The sequence below is a fragment of the Euprymna scolopes genome, chromosome 13 (assembly GCF_053919585.1).
Source record: "Euprymna scolopes isolate OS-2025 chromosome 13, ASM5391958v1, whole genome shotgun sequence".
Taxonomy (NCBI): domain Eukaryota; kingdom Metazoa; phylum Mollusca; class Cephalopoda; order Sepiida; family Sepiolidae; genus Euprymna; species Euprymna scolopes.
The window spans coordinates 15,605,540-15,630,539 of NC_136494.1; the positions used below are offsets into that span (position 1 = coordinate 15,605,540).

The following is a 25,000-nucleotide window of genomic DNA, read 5'->3' on the forward strand; positions in this document are numbered from 1 at the left end:
CAAAGTTAGATATATTTTGTTATAAAGTTCCTTTTTTTAATACCGTAGAAAATGTCAATTATCGCCCTATCAGTCTCCTCCCCCTCTTCACTAAAATTTTTGAGACCTAAATTAATGAAGCACTAGTCTCGCAAAAACGAATCTTCTCTCTGACAAATAGTATGGATTTAGACAATATCCTTCTATTGCAGATATTTTAAGTCATCTTTGAATACATATACCATGCACTGGATAATGTGAACGAAGCCAAGGCTGTAGCCCTTGATATATCCAAGGTCTTTGGCAAAATCTGGCATAAAGATCTGTTAATGAAAATTAAATCGTATGGTATAACTGGACGTATACTAAATATTAGATCCTTCTTAGACAATAGGCCCATTGATGGACATGCATCCAAGCAGCATACCATTAATGTAGGGGTCGATTCTTGAACCACTATTATTTTTTATATTCATAAACGACTTCCTTGATAATATTGTGTTCGAGATGGGTATATTTGCTGATGATACAATGTTTTATATCATGCATGAAGAAAAGACTAAGCTGCTCTCCTTTAACAATTACGAGACGCCTCTCCAACCCCCTATATCCATGACATATAAAACCCTGCCGAAGAATTCTTCCTTCAAACTTCTTGGCTTAATATTCGCGGACAATATAAACTGGAACAAATATATCGAGGGCATTGCAAAGGCCGCTGCAAATAAGGTGGGTTCTCTCTATCGAGCTAGGAAACTATTCACACCTGAGAGTATCCTGTACGTCTATAAATAGATTTTTGCGAGAAATGGAAGCTTATAGGCGAAATAAATATGTCTAACCTTAATTCTAAATGCAAATTTCATGAACAAAGTTTCTTTCATAGAACTGCTGAGCAGTGGCTTGGTTCCCACCAGTTTTGGCAAATAGCAACCATTGTAAGAAAGTAATAAGGAACGCAAGAGAGTTGTATGCTCAATCTGTTAAGTCCAAAGTAGCTGAGCAGCGGCTTGGTTCCCACCAGTTTTGGCAAATAGCAAACAGAATCCTGAACAGAAGCGTGTGCTCCATCCCAACTATTATCAATGGACCTGAGGTAATCTCGTCAACATCAGACAAAGCCAAACTCTTTGTCAAGAACTTTGCAGCTAATTCTACCCTTTGCGACCAAGACCGCCAACCCCCAATATTTCCTCCTGTATCAGAAAACACGCTATGTGATATACGTATATCTGTACGTGATGTTGCGAAGCTAATCAAAAACCTTGATTCGAGTAAAGCAACTGGCCCTGATGGTATTCCAATTATAGTACTCAAAAAACTTCAACCTGAACTAGCGCCCATACTTACAAAACTGTTTAAACGTTGTCTTAAGGAGAATAGTTTCCCATCTCCCTGGAAAATCTCATCAGTATGCCCTGTATTTAAGAATTCAGGTGATCGCTCATCCCCCTCTCAGTACAGGCCAATAAGTCTCCTGTGCGTCATGAGTAAGTTGCTAGAATCTGTGTTAAATACAGAAGTAATCAACCATCTCAACAAAAATAACCTTCTTAGTGACACTCAATATGGTTTCCGTTCTGCTAGATCTACAGCAGATGTCCTTACAGTTATATCGCATAGGATTAGCAAATCTCTCGACGGTGGCAATCTTTCTAGGGCAATTGCTCTTGACATATCTAAAGCCTTTGATAGGGTATGGCATAAAGGTTTACTTCATAAGATCGCTAGCTATGGTATAGCTGGAAAAGTCTTCTCAATTATTAAATCATTTCTTTCTGATAGGTTCATAAGAGTAGTAGTTGAGGGGCAAAAATCAGAAGCTCACAGTATTAATGCCGGTGTCCCTCAGGGATCCATCCTGGGCCCAACTCTTTTCCTGATTTACATTAATGATCTTCCAAATCATATCCTTACATCATTTGTAGACATTTATGCTGACGACACTACCATTTATGGTACCACATCTAAGACAGTAAACGACCAAGTTCTCTCCAATTCTCTCTCCTCTGATCTTGAGCATGTAGTACAATGGGGAAAGGAGTGGCTGGTTACTTTCAATGCATCTAAAACCATGCTTCTCTCTTTACATCATCAACATTCTAATCCACATTTGTCATCAATTGAAATGAATGGCTCTCGTCTTCAGGAGGCCTCAAGTTTTGACAAGCTTCTGGGCTTGACCATTACTCCTGATCTTAAATGGAACACGTATATCAAATCTGTTGCCAAGGCCGCTGGAAAAATGGTGGGATCTTTCTATCGATCCAGTAGATATCTCACTGTTGATGCTATTCTCTATCTATATAAGAGCCAGGTACGTCCAAGGATGGAATACTGTTGCCACATCTGGGCAGGAGCTGCTAGAAAGGACTTGTCCTGCCTTGATAGAGTTCAAAATAGACTTCGTAGCCTCGTAGGAGATGTCCTTTTCTCCTCCTTGCAACCTCTATCTCACAGAAGAGATGTTGCGAGTTTGTCTCTGATGTATCGTTATTTTCATGGAAAGTGTTCAACTGAGCTTCAATCTATGGTCTCCCCTCGCCAAACTTTCAGAAGAAACACTCGTCTAGCTGTAAACACTATCAATAATTTCCCCCACTCTTTATCTGTGCCTAAACCTAAACGTAGATTCCATGAACAAAGCTTCTTTCTTAGAACTGCACGCCTGTGGAATTGTCTTCCGTTTTCCTGATTTCCGGCTGACTACAATATGGTTGTCTTCAAGTCTAAAGTAAATAAGTTCTTGATGAGCCGTTCCATATAAGTTATCAAATTTACCAAATTTTCATTACTAATGATTACTATATTGACCAATTTCTACTGTACACTCTTTAATCCTTATCCTTGAGTGGCCTCTGGGCCTTGATAATGTGGTGATGCCTTTGTCAAAAAAAAAAAAAAAAAACTGCCTACCTGTGGAACTCGGTTTCGTTGAACTACTTCCTAGTTTTATACAACGTGGTCATCTTCAAGTCTAATGTAAAGAAGTTCTTGAATTGTTAAATTCTACCCAATTTCCATCATCAATAATCACTAAGTCATTGTCTTAATGGCACTGTACACTCATTAATCCTTATTCTCTAGTGGCCTTCGGGTCTTGATAATTGATGACTTTCTTATAAAAAATAATCCGAGCATTGCAAAGTATCCCCTTCTTAGATATGACCCCAAAAAGAGTCTCTAATCCAATATGTTCCTCACAGTCTAAAAAATTTCAATCCCTGTCTCATCACCACAATGTTTCAACAAAATGTGCTCTGGTAAACTTTCGTATAGCTTCGCAACCTATATACTCTAAATCAACCCGACAAGTACCAAAATCTAATCCCTTCATTGTACCTATTTACAATGCCTCCCCACAGGGCAGAGTTAGACACCAGGATCGTTTTTTAACGTGGAGAAAAGGTACAAAAATAAAAAATTGCCTCAGTCGTGAAGGACTGCTCCTCCACCAAAAGAGAACAAGAAATGGAAGTGCAGCATCTGAAGAGCAGATACTACACTTTGATCTTGACCAAAAGGCCAAGTAAATTGTCCCCAAAGGGAAGAAACTTTGTTCATGGAATCTGCATTTAGATTTAGGCACAGATAGAGAGTGGAGGAAATCGTTTATAGTGGTTGTAGCTGGTCGAGTGTTTTTTTGTGAAATTTTGGCACTTTCTGACAGGATTCTTTTCTTCTTTTTTCTTTTCTTTTCTTTCCTGCTTCTTCATCTCGTTGTTTTTAAAAAAAAAACGACATTTATCGATTTGTGCGATACGAACATAAACAGCCTTAACCTTATATTGATGAGAAAAGAGGAACAGCAACGACAGAAATAGAAAATAATTATTTCTAAACAAAAGTTGAACAAAAAAATATTTATTTTTTATCAATATCCCCCCCCCTTTTTTGTCCTCCACAAATAAATTTCTAACTTCTCTTGAAAACCTCTGTATTAGATTTTCTAAAAATATATTTCGTGTCGAACTAGTTTTATTTAGTGGGCGATTTTTTTTTTCTTTATTTTTATATATAACTAGCAGATCGCCCGTCGTTGCCCGGACGTAAAATATGCTCAAATATGTTTTAATTTTATGCAGATTTTTGTATTTATAATTAGAGAACCAATTCTCTATTGTTTATTGTATTACTAGTCAGTGTTGTCCGGGTGTTTGGAGGTGTGTGTTGAGCAAAAAAAAAAAAAAAAGTGGTAGTAGCCAGACATAGTCGAACCTGTAAAGCAAAGGAGGAAAAAGAATGTAAAAAAAAAACCGTGACGTCTTTGCCGTTGCGTCTATCGCCAAACCAGAAGTGGCGAAGGTTTAAATTAAGACTAGTCAATCGAAAAGAGGGGATGACTTTCGAAAATATTGGCAAAAAAAAACGACCCCTCCTTGTAGAAAAGTGCCCAGTTGAGAGTGAACAAATTAATGTTTTTGGCCAATTTTTCGATATTTGTCGCCCGAATGGTCCAACTTTACAATGATACCAATCTTGTGAAAATACGTCGCCTCTGGCGAAAGTTTTAGGCATACATACATACATACATACATACATTTAAAGAAACAAGTGAGATTTATATAATAGAATAGTTTTATAATAGACTAGATTTATATAATAGACTAGCGAGGGTTACCCGGCGTTGCCCGGGTGTTTGGAGGTGTGTGTGTGGAAACTCCGGGGGTGGGGTGGGGGGTGGTGGTAAAAAATGTTTTGGTAGGTAAGTATGAGGATCGAACCCGAACCCTTGAGGCAAAGTTGTAAATTAAAGTGTGAAAAAAAAAAAAAACGTGTGACGTTAACCATTGCCCCACCGCGAGATGCTAACGGAAACACGTTTGAATTTATTTAATTACTTGGATTTGGCAGGTGCCTGTTTTAATGGGTTAATGAGGTCAAGTTTGACTGCGGGATAGTATTTCATTTACGGCGGGAACGCTTCCCAAGATGTTATAGGAAAAAAGACTAACCCACATGTGGCAAGCAACAAATGTTGAATATTTATCTTCCCAAAGTCGAGCAAATTAAATAGACAGGCGAGCTTCGTTGTTAACTCTGAGATATTACGTTTTATATCTGATATAAAAAGTTTTAAAAAGTTGTTAGGCGAGCGACCGCTTCTCTGAAAAAAGCCTTTTGTAGACATACAGAAAAAGCGAACACACATACAAACATACATACAATTTCGCTTTTATATTTATAGATTATGACCAATATATAGTAGCGATTTCAATAGTTTTTAAAAAGAAATGACTTGGATGCCATCAGCTAGGATCAAAATCAAAACAACTAGCTCTCTAGCGTTATTTGCTACCATCTGAGCTAAGGCCACATGCTTATCAAAACTGCACATATTAACCGACTTAAACGTATAAATATATATTTATGCATGAATAAACGACTAAAACGTAATATCACTTCGCCTTATGCCTACAAGATTCCATTGCTTTTTTAAAAAGTTTTACTCCTTAGCAGATTTTTTCGGACTAAAACCAAATCGAACTTGTTTCATACATCAGAATAGCATATATATATAACTACTTAATTTACTCACATAAAATTAATATACGAAAGTATAAATTTATGCGTAAACTTTAAGTATTTAATTCAAAAGTGCTCAATACGTAGGTAGAGCTAGTTAGTAAGTTATAAAATATATATGGCGATTAAGCTACACTGAATATTCCGCTGAAGAGTCCTAGAGTGAATGAAACGCGGAATATTCAGTGTAGCTTAATCGCCATATATATTTTATAACTTTATATATCAAGTTCCAAGCCTGTAGAGCAAAAATTGACAAAGTAGTTTAGTAGAGACCGTTCCACACTGACACAGATACACATACAAGGTCACTCATATATAGCTGCATTGTACAGGTTGGGGGGATGATAGGATTCAATATAACCGTATATTACTAAATAATTTTTTATGGGTACATTTCCTTCTTAAGTGAGGGTCACTGTGCAGTGCTACTCCTTGTAATATGTAGCATGTTTTGTTGTAATCCTTGAGTGGAACCCCCCCCCAAAACGGTGTAAACAATTAATATATTGACTAAAACCTGAAAATAACACTCAAGATGAGAACAGTAGTCCGAATAATCCAAGTAATACGAATTATAAATCCTCATCTCAAAAATTCAGAAATACACATAGTGGTTAATATAATTTTTTTTTTCAAGTAAGAGTTTGAATATATAATTTTCTTTATGCCCTTTAGGTGATATTAAAATAAGAATTCAATGTAAATATAAGACTTGAATCTAGATATATTAATTAGTATTAGGAGGATTAATTGGAATCAGATTCGGGAATCGGAAAAATCAACAAATTTGGGGTTATCGGAATCAAAAAAATTGATGCTTATTTCCCGATGTCAAATCGATTCTTTTAATCGTCCTTTTTTATTTGAATTTTGTTTCAAGCAAAATCTTCCATTGCTAATAATAATGATGAAATAATAAATATTTATTGATTTTAAAATACCAGTAACGCTAAAATCGATAAATCATCCTCCACAAGTGTAATTTTGCGTTTAAGAAAATATCTGCATATTCACCATGTGTTTTTTACGGAAATCATGAAAAATAACAACTCTATTGTGAAATATTTCGAGATTTAAATAAAATCGGAATTAGAAGTGGTAATTGTATTGGAATCGAGAATTTAGTACAGAATCAGTAATTGTATCGGAATCAGGAAAAATAATTGGAATCGTCCCATCACTAATATTAATATAATAGCGTGTGTGTTATTTTTTATTTATTTATTTTTTTTTTTTACACAGTGATCACCACTTATCAAGGCCCGGAAGCCACTCAGGGATAAGGGTTATTGCAAGTACATTACGTTAGTGTGGAGATTTGATGAAGTGTTTACTTAAGGGGGCGGTTCATTAGGAATTTGTTAACATTGGACTTGAACACATCCAAGTTGTAGTCCGGTGGGAAGCAGGCAGACGGAACAGAGTTCCACAGGAACAGAGTTCTAAGAAAGAAGCTTTGTTCATGGAATCCGCGTTTTGATTTAGGCACAGATATAGAGTGGGGGAAATTTTTCACAGTGGATTCAGCTAGACGGGTGTTTTTCGTAAAAGATTGGCGAGAGGGGAACCAGAGATTGGAGTTCAGACGAGCACCTGCCATGGAAATAACGATAAAACAAGGATAGGCTCACAACGTCTCTTCTGTGGGAGAGAGGTTGCAGGGTAGAGAAAGGGGCATCCCCCACTAAGCCACAAAGTCTATTTGTACTCTGTCAAGGCAGGATAGGCTGTTTTTAGCAGCTCCTGTCCAGATATGGCAGCAGTATTGGATCCAGTTATTTTTAAGAAATCTAAATCAATTTTTTTCTATGGTCCAAATCCTTTATATATCAAGTTTCAAGGCTGTAGATCAAAAATTGACATAGTTCGGTAGAGGCAGTTCCTCATACAAACAGACAGACGGATGAAGTCACTTTTATATATAGTTTTTTCTCTTGAGGTATTATCTAAAAAAAAAAAAAGTCAGTATTTGCAGACACCGTCGATGTATTTTTTCTATTAATGGCTAAAAGACTGTCTCCTTAGCCTGAAACAGTTTAGTTTGACTAATGCATATTTATATAATAATTTGAACATCTTTTGTTTAACAAGAAAACAATTATTGGCAGCCAAAAACAGAAAAATAATATCAAAATACTGAAAGCACTGTTTTTGATAATTGAAACATAAAACGTGAATAATGGTCTGAATAAAAAATTATGATTAGTGTCTATTGTAAGAATTAGAAGTTGTCCTCCTTTATTAGAACTCCCGGTTAACGTTACTCCTGAAATAGAAACGAGTATGCGTCCTCTTTCTGTAATATATATATGAGATGCCCAAATAAATTTCCAGACTTTTTTGTATAAGCACTTTTATTGATAGCACACACATGAAACTCTAGTCCCTTTCAAAGTAATCAAAGTACAATATGATAATCAATAGCGTATTGGCGCTATAATATAAATATGAAATTTGCATGAATTAAAATATCATATTTAAATATATTTTATGACCGGGCCATGACAGGCAGCCACTAATATGTATTGGGTACAATATAATAATTAATAAAGCATCAGCTCTATATTAATAAATATGAAATCTGTAAGAATTAAAATATATTACTTAAATGTATTTTATGACCAGGAAGTGTCGAGTGGCCTGTTAGTGTGTGTGTGTGTGTGTATATATATATATATATAAAACGTGTTCACAACGGATTGAAGAACTTGTTGGGAATAGTTGTAAGCGTCTCTGAGGAGTGACTGGATGGAAGATTTACAGATCTATGGACGAGAGGTAATTGTCCATCCTTTCACGAAACAGCTGTAAGAGCTTAACGCCAAAATAAGTGAATTTCTATTCAATTAGGTTGTGATTTTATTCAATTGACGTATATATATATATATATATATATATATATATATTTGTCTTTACATAAGCAGTAGTTTGTTGCTACACAGTCATGAGCATGTTTCGGTCTACTAGTATTTACTAACTAATGCTCATGACTGTGTAGCAACAAACTTCTGTTTATGTAAAGACAAATGTAACCTGCTCTACTTCTGTATTGAGCACTCTTGTATGAACCTCGTTATATTTTCCTACCTTTGGAAAATAGCAACCTCAAATTATATATATATATATATATATGATTACTTCATTTAATCACATAAATTAATATACGAAAGTATACATTTATGCGTAAACTTTAAGTATTTACTTCAACAGTGCTCAATACGTAGGTAGAGTTAGGTAGTAAGTTATAAAATATATATGGCAATTAAGCTACACAGAATATTCCGCGTTTCATCCATGATAGGATTCATCAGGCTTATGAGAGGATTTTGTGGTTGTCTCGCGTTTTTATATACGCACCTTCTATTGTGTTTTTAGTTAGCCAATCAGCTTTCTAGTTTTCCCCGCACCCTAGAGAGCTGATTGGCTAACTAAAAACACAATAGAAGGTGCGTATATAAAGATGCAAGACAACCACAAAATTCTCACATAAGCCTGATGAATCCTAGCGTGGATGAAATGCGGAATATTCTGTGTAGCTTAATTGCCATATATATTTTATAACTTATAGTATATATGTAGATATATACAGGATGTTTGAGGTAAAATTCATAGCTTTATCAGGAAAAAGAAAAGGCGCTTTGTATCTATAAAATTTAATTGATTTCAAATAAGAAAATCAAACTGTTGTTGAAGACTTTCACTCAAAATAACCGCCATTAGTGTGTCATGCAATCTCAATCTGGGCCTAGAACCTGGAGTAATATGATTTTACACTTTATCTTAGAAGAGCCTCAGAAACCACTTTAATTCTGTTGATTTACTGGTCTCTTGTAGGATTGGTATTGCGACTGGTATCTTTCTCAACCATGCCTCATACATAAATATCCATCGGGTTAAGATCAGAAGAGTTTGGAGGCCAAATATTGGGATTTGTGTAATGGTAAAATTAACTGACAACTATTTTTGAGTCGAATCCTGCTGCCATACATACGACCTATTATTACTACCCTTGTTATTCATGGCAGTGGTTAGCAACTCCATGTCGGTATCAGAATTCAACCTGAGACCCTGTTTGAAAAAAGGCAAAGTCATCATACCACCCTCTGAGAACACGAATCTGAAAACCATGACAGTTTAGGGAAATTTAGTCTAGGAGTGTCTTTCGGATCGTATGGAAGCCATCTGTTATTCTGCGTGTTGTGCTTTTGATTTGAACAAACGTTTTTTGTTCATCGAAAAAGAACCAAATTGTTTGATGTTCCACGGTATGCCTCACTTTGTTCAGAAGTTGCTTTGACTTTATCAGACGGTTTTTGCGGGCCGTTTCTGTTAGAAGTTGATTTCTGCATCGCTTGTGTGAGAAGCAGCAAAGGTCTTCATTTCGTGCAAGCTTCATGGTAGAGGGTAAGATATTCAGTTCACGAGATAAAGCCCGAATTTTGATGCCAGGGTCCTCCAACTACCTAAAATGTCTGACAGAGGTGACGGATTTTCATGAGATTGGTATCGTTTTTAAGCTCGGCCCTTCAGACGACAGATATCGAAAGATTGGCTAAAAATATTAAATCGTTCACCCTCAACTGAGCACTTTTCTACAGGGAGAGGTAGTTTTTTTTTTTTTGCCAATATTTTCGAAAGTCATCCCCTTTCTTTGATTGACTGGCCTTAATTTGAGCCTTCGCCACTTCCGGTTCGGCGATAGACGCACTAGTAAAGACATAACATTTTTTTTGTCTTTTTTTCACATTCTTTCCCCCCTTCGTGGTAAGGGTTCGAACCTGCCTGTCAACTACCACTTTTTTTATTGCTCAACACACACCTCCAAGAACCCAGGTAACGCCGGGCACCCAGGCTACACGCTAGGTACCCAGGCTAGTTGGGAATAAATAACAACTCTATAGTTAAATTAAAAAAAAAAATTTTTATTACATTTTCACCCCAAACAAGGTATATTGCCACTTTGATGTAGGGGGCTACTATTAGGGACACAGGCTACAGGGGTACTAGGTGGGGAGTTGGCCAGCAAGATGTCGGTTCACGTTACACTTGAACTTCTGCATGTCAGTACAGTTAGGGAAGCAGGAACCTGGCAGGGAGTTCCAAAGTCTAGCGGTTCTGGAGAAGAAACTACTGGAGTAGAAGTCTCTCTTACATGTAGGGATCGCAACTGTGAAGGGGTGGGATTTTGCTGCTTGTTGGGTTTGTCGGGGGTATTTACGCCGAGGGGGTACAAGTGCTTGCAGTTCGTCAGAGCATTCACCGTTAAAGTACTTGTAGAACAGGCAGAGGGATGCTACATTGCGTCGATGGGACAGAGGTTGAAGCTTGGATGACAGTTCAGGACCTATCAGGTTGGCAACTCTCTTTTGAACCTTGTCTAGGAGTGAGAGACTAGTAGCAGATGCACCAGCCCAAATATGACAACAATACTCCATACATGGGCGAATGGTGGCCTTATAGAGGTGCAGGATACTTTCAGGGGTCAGTAGCTTTCTAGCACGGTAGAGAGAACCTACCTTTTTCGCAGCGGTCCTGGCAATGCTCTCAATGTAATTGTTCCAACTCATGTTTCTTGTGAACGTTAGGCCGAGGAGTTTAAAAGATGTGCTTTCAGATAAAGAGTCTTTGGCCATTGCTATTGGTGGTAGAGAAGGTTTCTTGTAATTATTGAAGGAAACAAGTTTAGTCTTGGCAGCATTGAATGTGACCATCCATTTTTGTCCCCATTCCACTACAGATTGGACTCATCCTCTAGTGTTTCTGCCATTTCTTTAGATATGTGTTCATTTGTTTTCCTGTCGTGTCTGTTATAGAGCATGGTGTCATCAGCATATATACCCATCTCACAGACAATTTTGTCAGGGAGGTCATTTATGAATATTATGAATAATAGAGGTTCAAGGATAGACCCCTGAGGCACTACTGCATTTATATCATATTGTTTAGATGTGCGGCCATCGAGGACAACCTAGATTTTTCTCTTATCTAAGAAGGATTTAATTATGTTAAGTATTCCACCAGTGATACGGTATGATCTGATTTTCCTGAGAAGACCTTCATGCAATACCCTGTCAAAAGCCTTAGATATATCTATAGCGACTGCTCTACCCTCCCCTGCTTTGTCAAGTGAATGGTATATACGCTCAGAGATTACAGTTAGAATGTCTGCTGTGGAATGGGTTTGCCTTAATCCATATTGTTGGTCGGTAAGAAGTTTAGCATCTGTAAGGTGATGAACTAGAGCTTGGTTAATTATGGACTCAAATATTTTGGCAAAAAGTGGGAGGAGGCTAATGGGGCGGTAATTTGCTGGGTCAGTTCTTTCATGAAAACTGATACCACAGAAGCAGTTTTCCAGCGGGCAGGAAAGCAAGATTCATTAAGGCATTTGTAAAGTTTGGAGAGGAGTGGAGCTACTTCAGCAGAGCACTTTTTTAATAGCACAGCCGGGATGAGTTCAGATCCACATACATTGGCAGTGTCAAGATTTTTCATAATGACATGCACCTGAGAAGGGGTGATTTTCAGATTGTCAAGTGTGGCATCTGTCCGCAAAGGAAAGTCTGGGATAGGGTGGTTAGCAGCGTCTAGTGTGAAGTTGGAGGTAAACCAACTGGCAAGCATGTTAGCCTTCTCGGTTGCTGAGCAAACAACTTCATGATTGTTGGATAGTGGGGGAATTGTTGATTGCCCCTTATTTACTACACTCTTGTAGATTTTCCAGAAGTCACAAGTTCCTAATTTCTGAGCTTCGATGCGATTTTGGGTGGTTTCAGTAAATTCTCTCTTAGCTGTCGCTATTTCTTTCTTACAGTTACTTCTGGCTTCTATATACTTCTGTCTGTTTGAACTGGATTTATGTCGGTTAAATCTGTGGTACGCGTGCTGCCTTTGCGTGATGGCAGCTGCACATGTGGAAATAAACCATTGGGGAGAGTGGGACTTGCTATAAAATTTCCGCTTGAGGATATGTGTTTCAATTGCTGTTTTGAACCATTCAGTGGTATCATTTGCGCACGGTTCAGCAGGAAGTGAAAAGATATTTCGCCATGGAGCATCTCTAATGAGATCCCTGATGGCTTCCCAGTCTGCCTTTTTATAATATCTCATTGTTTTGAGCAATGGCTCTTCCATTTTGGCTCTTGAGTTTAGGGTGATTTTAACTATTATCACTACATGATCAGCATTCCCAAGTGGGCTGTGGGCGCTCGTAACACAATCATCCGGAACTGTGGTCAGAAACAGATCTAAAAGTGATGCGTGTTGCTCTTGCTAGTCAGGGAAACTGGTTGGAAACGTGCCTGTCTGTGATAGGGAATGAGATATAGATAAGCTATGTGTTGTGCTACCAGCTGCATCTGTGTAATCAGAGAACCCAAACCAGTTACTGTGGTGGACATTGAAGTCACCAAATACATGAACTTGTGCGCTGGTGTCGAGGGAAAGTGCTGTATCTATGCTGTCAGAGACTTTGTTTATTATGGTACAGTCCTTGGTTGAGGGAGAGCGGTAGAGAAAATAAAAGTAACTAATATTATGTTGCATGTTAAGTCTAAAGCACATAAAGGCTTGATTGTCCGATTCTAGTTTTCTTTCTCTCTTCAGGGGGAGGATGTTTCGAATATATACTCCAAGCCCGTGCATATGTCTGTCAGAGTCCTTACGGCAGAGTGGGAGATATCCGGGCATGTTAAAGTAGTTAAAGGGGATGGAGGAGTGTAGGTTAGTTTCACTTAGTGCTAAGATATCCGAGGTGTTTGTTAGGAGAAATGCTTCAAGATCATTTAAATTAGTTCTGAGCCCACGGATGTTAGTAAATGCAAGCCTCAAGGGAGGAGGCAATTTGATTTTCTTTGAGCTTTGTCCTGGTTTTTGGAATCAGTGATTTTATGGAACTGGAAAAAATATTGGAATCGTCCCATCACTAATATATATATATATATATATATATATATATATATATAGTCCTCCCTTCAGGAATAATCTAAATAATTAAATATAAAAAATCTTTTTGCAGACCTTTCCAATGTCTTTTTCTATTAATGGCGAAAAGATTGTCTTCTTAGCGTAAAACAGTTTAGTCTGCGGTCCTGTCATTCCAAGTAATGTTCTTTCAAGATTTCCATTTACAGTCGATTTAATCATTCATTTAACGCTTTTATTCCATGCTTGTCATGTCATTGCTCGATTTGCTAAAATGTTCTTCCCTATGTTCCATGCGTCAACATATTTTAAAAATGGTTCCTTATTTCCTTTTTAAATTTCTATTTCGACCCTTTTTTTATATACTATAACATTTAATGAATTTACTCAATGGATTTCATTCGTAAAACATATTGTTCTGTATAAGTAACAAGAATAGCTATTTTAGTGGCCATTAAACGTAGGTGATGAGCCAATAAAAGATTAGAATGGGCATCTGGAATTTTTCTCCAAATAAAGAAAATACGGGGTTGGGTAGAATATGTGATCAATGAAATGGATTGAAAATATGTAAAGAACATGGACTGAAAATTTACGTAAATTGTTAGCTAGCTAGAATCAAATATTGATTTATCAGTTATGATACTATTTAGGCCTTATTTTGAGAATCCAACTGACTTTTCTTTATATATTAGATATTGTTTAAAGTTATCATTCTTTAATTTTAGATTAGAAAAAATTATCTTAACGTATTGCATGATTGCAAATGTTAAGCTTCTTTCTGACCAACGGTATGAATTTTGGCAAGCCCATTCTACTGCAGATATTTTAACTGTTATATCTGAACCCATATACTATGCACGGAATAAAGCAGGGGAAGCTAGAGCTGTAACCTTTGATGTATCCAAAGCCTTCAACAAAGACTGGTATAACTCATGAAAATTTAATCCTGTGGTATTTTTGAACATTTGTGAGAAATAAAATTCAGGTTGTCTTCAATATTATTCAATATGATATTGTACCCAAGGGATCGATCAATGGGGGTCCTGGATATGACCTTAAACTATATCCGATGGTGAGGCCCCAGCTTGTGGGCTTTGGGGAGTGTGGAGCCACCCTTTAATTGCCATTGCTCCCAGGTCCACTCTGATCCGGAGTGGTAGTAGCTGTTAGGGTCCCAAATATGGATTAAATAGAAACCGACTTGAAAAACAAATATACTCTATTAAAAAATTGTTCTTCAAAATCACTGGATTTGGCATTAAATAACCCAAAAGGGTTGATATGCCATAAAACAAAAACAACCAACCAACGTTTTATTATCCCTGATATTCATAAATGACACCCTGCCCCTTATGAAACGGTGTCTAATGTGGGTATATATGCTAATGACACCACGTTTTATAAAAGACATTAGGGAAAACGAATGTACACATATTCAAAGTCAAGCATGAATTGGAATGAATACTTTGAGGACATTGCCAAGATAGCTGCACAGAAGGTGGACTCACTGCAGAGAGCATTCTACATTTTTACAAAACCATGGAATATTGTTGCCACATCTGGACTGATCCTTCTACAACTAGTCTCTCGCTCTTTGTTTTGTTTTTTACTCATGTTCACTCCTTACAAAACATATCGTCACTTGGACGTAAGGGCTGCTATTTGGGGCCATGTCTAGGAAAGATTAACAAGATATTTGTTTATATTACATTTAAACTTCTGCATATCAGTACAGCCAGGAAAGCATGCAGCAGGAAGAGAATTCCAAAGTCTTGCTGTTCAAGGGAAGAAACTATTAGAATAGAAAGCTTTCTGGCATTTAGGGACAACAACAGTGAAAGGGTGAGATCTTATTGCTAAGCGGGTTTGTCAAGGATATGTACGTCGAGGGGATACAAGTGCAACGAGTTCATCAGAACACGGTCCGTTAAAACAGACACAGTGATGCAACATTGCAGCAATGGAAGAGGGGCTGGAGTTGATAAAGTGGGATATATTAGATTGACAACTCTTTTTTGAACTCTCTCTAAGAGGGGGAGAGACTAGTGGTAGATACACCAGCCCAGATATGGCAACAATACTCCATGCATGGGCGAATGGTGACTCCGTAGAGGTACAGGATACTCTCAGGTGTGAGTAGTCTTCTAGCTCGATAGAGGGAGCCCACCTTCTTTGCAGCAGCCTTTGCAATGTCCTCTATGTATTTGTTCCAGTTCATATTGGCCGCAAATGTTAGGCTGAGGAGTTTGAAGGTAGAATTCTTGGGTATGGTGCTAATGGTCATTTAAAGAGTGTGTATTCATTAAGACACAACCAATAGAACCTCTTGAGTTTTTATCAAAAAATATTGTGGTTGAAGCCTATTTCTATGGAATGGGGTTTACTGAGCTCCAACATCTGGTTTCTCCTTGTAAGACATTCACAGGAAGAACTCGTCTTCTATCATAATGGAACAAAAAAAACCTTCCTTTTTTCCATGTACCAAGTGTTAGATGAAATTTCTTTTGACGGATCTTCTTTGCTAAGGCTTCTCATCTGTGAAAAGTATACCGTGAGACTGTTTCCCTGCACACTACAACATGGTCGTCTTCGAATCCAATGTCAACAAAAACTTGCCATAAACCAAACTTTGTTCATTTCATTAATAATTTTTAATACTCTCATAATATTCTTCATCTTTCAACTGACAATCATTCCATCTCATGAGCCCTTATCTTCGAGTTAATAAACATTTAAAATTTAAAACCGTTACTCGTGTTTAACAAGCACCATTCATGATTCGGGGCTGTTGTTGATTAAAATAAAATTAAAGTAGTGGATTGTAGTCAAGGGCGACCCAAAGGCTCCTTTTTCATTAGCTACTACACTTACTGTTGATTCTCAGTTTTATAATGGTAAATGTTTAGCAAGGAAACATAAAGTGCTATTTTTTTTTTTTTTTGACTCGTTCATATGATTCCACTTAGGATTGAATTGTTTTATCTTTCCACTGACAATCTTCATCTTGTTCACCCTATCTTTAATGACTGCTTCTCTGCTGACTACAACATGGTCGTCTTCAAATGCCAACAAATACTTGCCCTAAACTGTCCCCAAAAGTATTAAAATTTGCCGGTTCAATTCATTTTCAATTTTCTCATGTTTTTCATCATCCAATTGAAAATCAATCCATTGGATTAAATTTTACCCTCGAGCAGCTTTTGACCTTTTGATGACGCATGTCACATTCTGATGATCTTAATTGTTTTTCAACTAATGACTATTTTTGTTATCTTTAAATTATTTATATATAATTATTACAAGGTGGTGGGGCGGAGGTGGGGGGATGTAAGAGGAGAGTACCAAGTTGTAGTGCTCCATCTGAAACCAGTCTAGGTGTCTTTGGATATGTGGGTCGGTGCTGAGTTCTGCTGCCATACCCAGGATCTGCCAGCGATCACCTGATTGCTTCAAGGGATCACCACATTTTTCAGCACATCCAGGTACACTTTGGTATTAACTTTCCAGCCATTGTCATTCGATTCAAAGACATGAGGAGACATGATGTGACCCTCACTTGAAACCACTCCAAACACAATAACCGTGATGCATTTTGAGGGTGCTGGCAATGGTCCTGTTGTCATAATATAACTCACTAGATAGCATGAGTTGTACAGCGGCGCATCTCTGATTGTGCTCGTTGAACATTGTGTCACTTTCAGACATGATAGAAGGCTCCTATCGCTATGGGATTTGTACACAACTAGCCAACTAGTAGATGGTCTGCAAAAAATAAAGAAAACGGTTTTCATCAAACAGAAATGGAATCATGTTGCCTTTTCTATGGCGTTGGTTTTATCGTTCCACCCTGTACTAATGACAGCGGTTGTAGAAACTATTAATAGCATAAATTATTATTTTTTATATATTTTTTTTTTTTACATATGAGTCACCACTTATCAAGGCCCAGGAGCCACTCAGGGATAAGGGTTACTGCGTGCACAGTAATCAATGAGATAGTATTGTAGTAATCATTAGTATTGGAGGTTTGATAGAGTGTCTTACTTAAGGGGGCGGTTCGTCAGGAATTTATTTATGTGGGATTTTAAGACATCCAAGTTGTAGTCAGGTGGGAAACAGGCGAACGGAAGAGAGTTCCACAATCGTGCACTTCTGAGAAAGAAGCTCTGATCATGGAATCTACGTTTGGATTTAGGCACAGACAACGAGTGGGGAAAATTATTGACAGTAGTTTCAGCCAGACGGGTGTTTCTTGCGAAAGATTTGTGAGGGGGGACAAGATATTGGAGCTCAGACGAGCACTTGCCATGGAAATAACGATAAAACAAAAACAGGCTCGCAACATCTTTTCTGTGGGAGAGAGGCTGCAGGGAAGAGAAAAGGGCATCCCCCACCAAACCACGAAGTCTATTTTGTACTCTGTCAAGGCAGAATAGGCTGTTTTTAGCAGCTCCTGCCCAGATGTGGCAGCAGTACTCCATCCTTGGACGTACTTGGCTTTTATACAGATAGAGAATTGCATCAGTAGTGAGATATCTTCTGGAGCGGTAGAAGGATCCCACCATTTTCCCAGCGTCCCTGGCAAAAGATTTGATGTACGTGTTCCATTTCAGATTTGGGACTTAATAATATTTTGATGAATTCATTTTTGTAGGAGCGTCCCAAATGTAATGCATCCAATTTTTTAGAAAAAAAAAAAAGTTGAAAAACGACTTTTTGTGCCCCAGAATTTATTTTTTTATATAGTCACAACCAATCTAAATGCACTTTTGCTAGCGATGGGGTGGTGGCTGTGCATAAACGTCCAGAGAGCATTTTGTTAGTCATATCTTTGTTGCCACTCTGAACTCAACAAACCCATCTCCTAACTGTGCTAACATCAACTGCATCAGCTTTGTAAAGCTTCAACAGATGCTAGGGAATGCTGATCGGTTCCATTTTTTTTTTTTTTTTTTTACGTGGAGGAATTCAATGACCCATCCCTTTCTGGCACACGTCCATGACCTGAGTTGCTTTCTTTGAGTCTCACACCGTTAATATCTGCAACAGATAAATGAAACTTTCACGTTATAAATATTTAAGTCCATTCACCATAACAATGGGATTTGCAATCCTCTCTGCTCAATTCGGGTGGAACAAAAAAATAGGAGGCATTACTTTTGAAACCTGCCTGCCTACTACCACTTTTTTGCTCAACACACACCTCCAAACACCGAGCAACGTATAGGGTAGTATGATTATAAAACTCTGTGGACCGTCTGATCGCCTTTGCTTGCATCTTGTCTATCAAAAGCATTGTTGTCATGGAAACCAGCGTTTATTTAATAAAATTCATACTCCTTTTCCCACTCCAACCATATCGAGTACAAATAAACTCCAGTCTTTGCTTCACTTGTAGACATAGTTTCAATCATGAAACTATGTTTGGTTATGTTTTGGTTTCGGTTTCGATTCTAGTTGATGGCACTCAAATAGTACTTTTTTTTTACTTTGGAAATTATGACTATATTGAGTACAATATGGCTCTATAATAATAAATACAAAATCTGTGTAAATTAAAATATCATATTTAAGCATATTTTACGACCGGGCAACGCCGGGCGCCCCTGCTAGAATATATATATATATATATATATATATATATGTGTGTGTGTGTATATATATATATTGAATTTGATTTGTGTTTAGTGTCGAAACCTTTTTTTAGAAAGTGCAGGCAATCTTTAATTGCATTAAAATGTCTACGTTGATCTTTGCCTTTTTTTTTTTTTGACAATAAACTTTGTCATTGTTTTTACATTATTTTTTTAAGTGAAGACCGAGCCTCCACTTCTAATGAATGCCACGCCTTACATAGTTTTTTGATTGTTGAATCTTTAAATTTGTTTGAAACGTTTTTCTTTTCTGTTTTCTTTTTCCCGCCAGCGATAGAATGCCCAATTTTAAACTCACCGCTTAATGGTTACATATTTGGAAGTGGCAACACGTTCCACACAACCCTAAAGTTTTTCTGCCGAGAGGGATACAAAGTGGTAGGATCGACGGAAAGGCGATGCATGCCCGACGGTTACTGGAGTGGACAACCCGCAAGATGCGAAGGTGAGTGCAATGTTCTTGAACCAGACTTTAAAATCCTTTGATAATCACAGACATTTGGATTTATCTTATTTTTTTGGAGAGATTATTATTTATTTATTGCATTTTGTGCATTTTAACTGAAAATTAAAAAAAGCATTTCACGTAAAAATGCATTTACTTGTCATGTCAAAATTAGGACAAAATTACAAAAATTACGAAAAATGATTTAGTAGAAAAATAATTAAAAAGAAAATTTATTAAATGATGCAGTTTTATTAATTTCTTTTATTGCAGCCAATTCTGTATGTCAAACTGGCTTATCTCCCTTGTTTCCAATTAACTTCAACAATTTCTAATTAAACAAATTAAGCATGCATGGTCTCCCATGAGTGCACAGTGAACGGGCCATAAAAAAAATGACTAAGTTCAGCATTTGCCTCCCCATTTAGCCCCAAAAGTCCCCAGAAGACGTCAAATCCTGGTGAAAATGACCAAACAGTGCAGTTTTAGGCGTTAACATATGTAAATTTGAGTTCTTCACCATGCAACAAAAAAAAAAGTCCATCATTTGCCCCCCCTCCACAATTTAGCCCCAAAAGTCCCCAATGCCTTAACATATTTAAATTTGAGTTCAGCATCATGCAAAACTGCTAAATAGACATACACAGAAAATTTTGGACAGATATGGTAAAATAGTCCCAAAAATGGAGTACTTTTATTGGCCTTAAAAGAGCCCCTGGGACACACCCAAGAGTTATCGCAAAGTTATATAGAAATTATATAGAAATCAGTTAGTTATAACTTTTCAGAAAGTTTTATAAAAATCCAAGACATAAATTTTTTTTTAATAAGCACAAAAGTGTAAATTTTAGCCATTTTTAACCCGAAAGGTATCCCTAGAGGAGCAAGCGGAGTTTTCCCTGAAAATCCGTTCTGTTAGTTTTTTACTTCTATCATGTTTAATGTGTGTGCAAAATTTCGAAAAATTCCAAGGTGTAGTTATTGAGAAAAGTGCGGATAGACGAATGGATGAACGGACAAGGATGAATTTACAAGTCCACCCCCCTTTTGTCGGGGGTACCAAAAATGTTGGATCAAGAACATATGGTAACAGCGATGATCTTTTTATTATTTTGTAAAAAATAGTTCCTGCAGAATTTCTACTCGATCATTTTCCGTAACTTTAAAAAAGCTTTTACTAATTTCGACATGACACATAAGTAGGTAATAGTGTTCTTACTTAAATGCATTATAATGCACAAGTACCCCATTTTTTACAGCATTTCTGTACCAGAAATGGAAAAAGCTCTTTCTGCAATGCCTTACATAAAAGCAAACCAAAATTTCGCATGAAAATCTTTACTTAATCCCAAGAAATTATTTTGTAGAAGCAGTTGTAACAAATTTTGTCGATATAGACACGTTAGAAGGTATAAAGGATGACCCCAGTGACCCGTTGGATCAGTATTTGTTCCTATTTACTTTGCCTTCCCAAGAGAGAAAAGCTAGACACAAGAGTCGTTTTTTTTTAATGTGGAGAAAAGGGACAAAAATAAAAATTGTCTCCGTCGTGTACGATTTCGTGTCCACTAACCGAGAACAAAAAATTGAAGTGTAGCATCAGAACAGATACTACACTTTGTATTTTTCTTTTATGGATTATTAAATATATAATTTCTTAACGATGATATTGGTTGATATTCACCCTTTTAAAAGAAGTACAAAATCCAAGATATCACAAAGTCAGAATTTATTTTCATGTTATAATAGATCCTCTCTCTTTTTACACCCTCTCTCTTCCCCCATGTTTTTCTCTTTCCTCTCTGTTTATATATCTATTTTCCTTCCTCCCTAGAGTTTCCTGTGTGTGCTATTGTTGTATGGGTTGGTTGGTTGTTTTTATTTTACGGCATATCAACCCTTTTCGGGTTATTTAATGCCGAATCCAAAGACTTTGAAGAAAAAATTTTTAATAGAATATATTTGTTGTTTTCAAGTCGGTTTCTATTTAACCCATAGTTGGAACCCTAACAGGTACTACCACTCTGGGTCAAAGTGGACCTGGGAGCAATGGTAATTAAAGGGTGGCTCGACACTCCCGAAAGTCCACAAGCTGGGGCCTCACCACTGGATATAGTTTAAGGTCATATCCAGGACCCCCATTGAGGGACTTTTACCCTCTGCAGGGGGGCAGTCGGTGTATTCTAATGCCCCACCGACAGGGCCTGTTGTATGGGAGATGATGATATATTGTTCTCCAAATGACACCAAATAAACGCAAATGTTGTATAACCACGTATCAAATCGACGTATAGACATATGTTGTACAGCGGGGTATCACAAGTGTTTATGTTTTGCAAAGTGTATCATAAATGTGCATGCTATACCAAAGGTTGATATATTAGAAGAAGGAGATTCTTCATAAATCCTGAGCCAAAATGCGCGGCTAATACATATAACAGACACTGACAATTTTGGGTATATAAAAAGTGGCACTTTATTCTCTCAAAATACTTTCACAGTATGCTACAGAGAGAGAGAGAGAGACAGACAGACAGACAGACAGACAGACAGAGGCAGAGAAAGAATGTGAAGTGGCTTGTTGACGACTGATGACAACTGGTCGGCTGTTTTAACCCGAATTCATTTGTTTATTGGTCTTGGATATGACCTTAAACTATATCCAATGGTGAGTCTCCAGCTTGCGGGCTTTAGGGCGTGTGGAGCCACCCTTTAAATGCTATTTGCTCCCATGTCCACTCTGACCCGGAGTGGGAGTACCTGTTAGGGTCCCAACTATGGGTTAAATAGAAACTGACCTAAAAAAAAAAAATAAATAAATAAATATATTCTATTAAAAAATCTTTCTTGAAAATAACTGGATTCGGCAATAAATAACCTGAAAAACGTTGATATGCCGTAAAACAAAAACAACCAACCAACGTTGTTTATATTGACACATCTCACGAAAGCCACAGTCCAAGTGGTTGTTAACATTTTCGAAAACTTGATCAGTTGAGGAATTTTGAATTCCAATGCTTTTGTACATTCTTCCCAAGGTTATTATTTCTTATGACATTTCTTGTTTTGAAGAATTGTCAACAATATTTGCGTGTGTGCACCCAGCTCCATATGCATGTGTGTACAACCAGCAATAACTCCGGTTTTGTCCCGAATAATAACGGGTGCTACCAGATCAGACTGTCTGAAGATATTGGCTTCCTGAGATGAGATGCACCTAACATTGATGCCTTTTGTTTTTCTATTTCCTTTTGCAAAATTTGTTCTGCAAAACCAAAAGCAAAAACAATACCCCCCCTTTTTCTTTCTTCCCGTTTCCGATTTCTTTCTATCTCCCCCACTTCCTGACTGGTTTCCTAACTTAAAATGTACTAAACCTTAATATTGTAACTCTTTTTCCCTCTCCCATCTCAAAACTCATTCATGTTCTGCAGGTGAGGGAAGAAACATGTTTAAATCCACTATAAAACAACCAAACCAAACACTACAATCTAGCAATTGAAGATACAAAGAGGTTGAATACAAAATAACTGGATGCAACATGAATACTATTTCCAAAATAGCTGAATTCGGCATTAAATAACGCTAAAAGGGTTGATATGCCGTAAAACAACCAAACCAACCCAGAATAATATGCAACACTATCAATAAAAGTGCTCATACGAAAAAAGGCTGGAAACTTACTGAATCTTAACATCATGTAGAAATGGAAAATATTGCATTAATGCTACAATATTGAGTTGTTTTTTTTTTAGATGAGGAATGATTTTTCATCTTATTTCGATTAATAGGACTAATGTTCTCATCTTGAGTCTTATTTACATAACGTTTCGATCGTTGTAACCTCCGATCTTTTATAGGTGTATAAATTCACCATGTTTGGTAGAAGGACAGGGGAGGTAACTCTACGTTTCTGAGGTTTCGCATTTAGGTTCTAGTTGAAAATAAATTTTAAAATATACAAAGTCATTAAAAAATATCAAGTAAACCACTAGGAGAAATTATTTTAAAATTATTTATAACATAGTTTAATTAGATCCATTAACCAATTGTAAGTTCTTAAATGTCTGAAACAAAGGGTGTCGATAAAACGTATCTCGTAGAATCAAGTATCAATAATCTATTTAAATTGAAGAAACGAAATAGCAAACAGATGCATGCGCAAAATAAATTTTAAATTATGAAAACAATACATAATGAGGGTATGGCTCAAATGATTTTGACGATCGTTTTTATAATCCCAGTTTTAATAATCAACCAATCAGAAGCTTCAAAAGTTATTACAAAAGATGTCGAATTTTAGATTCAATCAGTTTGCCGTCTGCGTCTGTCTCGAAACGACTCAAGATCGGGACTTCATTGGTTTTTTCCGCCATCTTTGTTACTAGAAATTACTTAACACTCAAGATCGTGATTGCATTGATTCTTCGCCAATTTGATTTACTGCCGACATGTTTGTTCAACATGATGTCTCATCACTTAAAAAATAGAATAAACAAATAATAAAATAAAATAGTATATATATACATGTATGTAATAATAATAATTAATTTAAAAAAAAGAAGAAACTAATGTTACACAAAATATAAACAAATATATAAGTAAAACGTATCTAAGGATACACAGGTTAAAACAAAGTCACTTTTCATCATGCAAAAAATAATGGCTCTTCTCAAATAATATACAAGGAGAATTGTCTGATAAAGTCTGACCATTGGCTGCTGAAAACGTGAGCGGAAATAAAAATTTGATTCGTAAACTAGAAGATATAAAAATATGCAGTAACATGTGTTAGCCTGACGAGTCCTCACGAGATGAATCGCAGAAATTCTGTGGAGCTAAATTAAAATATATATATTTTCATAATATATATATATGAATACTAGCAGGCTACCCAATGTTGCTTGGTCATAAGATATGCATATATATTATATTTTGATTAATACAGAAACTGAGACATGTGCAGGAAAGTAGTATGTTTTTTTTCTAAACTTCTTGTGTGTAAAAAAATTTCTCAAGCTGAGATCGAAACCAAAGCGATAAGACCGTGAGTCAAGTACGATAATCATTGGACCAGTTTGACACGATCTTTACAAAGTGTTTTCAAACCTACTGATTCTTAGCATAAAGAAGCTGTCGTGTTTCAGGGCCGCACATGCGCAGTTGTGAAACGGTTGACCAACAGATAAAAATTCGATGACTTCCAATTTTTCGATTTTAATCCCTTAGCACCCTTTTTCCGGATGAAAACTGATTAAAAAGTTTTCCACGTGTCTGAATATCCTATATACCAAAATTCAAGTCTGTAGACCAAATATTCGTTCGGTATATAAGTTGAGAAGTGTTTTCATACACACACTCTCACTTATATATGTATATATTCTTCAGAATACTTATATGAAATATATCTACTGGTATGCCAAAATCCAGTGATTTTCGGTCTTACAAAATATTATTAGATGTAATA

At 36.8% G+C, this 25,000-nt stretch overlaps 1 protein-coding gene across 1 annotated transcript in view; it reads left to right on the forward strand.

Moving 5' to 3' along the window:
• LOC145291944 (protein lev-9-like) overlaps positions 1 to 25,000 on the forward strand; it is a 1,240,163-nt gene that overhangs the window by 763,274 nt on the left and 451,889 nt on the right. The window contains exon 10 of the mRNA XM_080137869.1: positions 19,360 to 19,533. Coding sequence (XP_079993995.1) covers positions 19,360 to 19,533 — 174 coding nt within the window. The remainder of the gene's footprint in view (positions 1 to 19,359; positions 19,534 to 25,000) is intronic.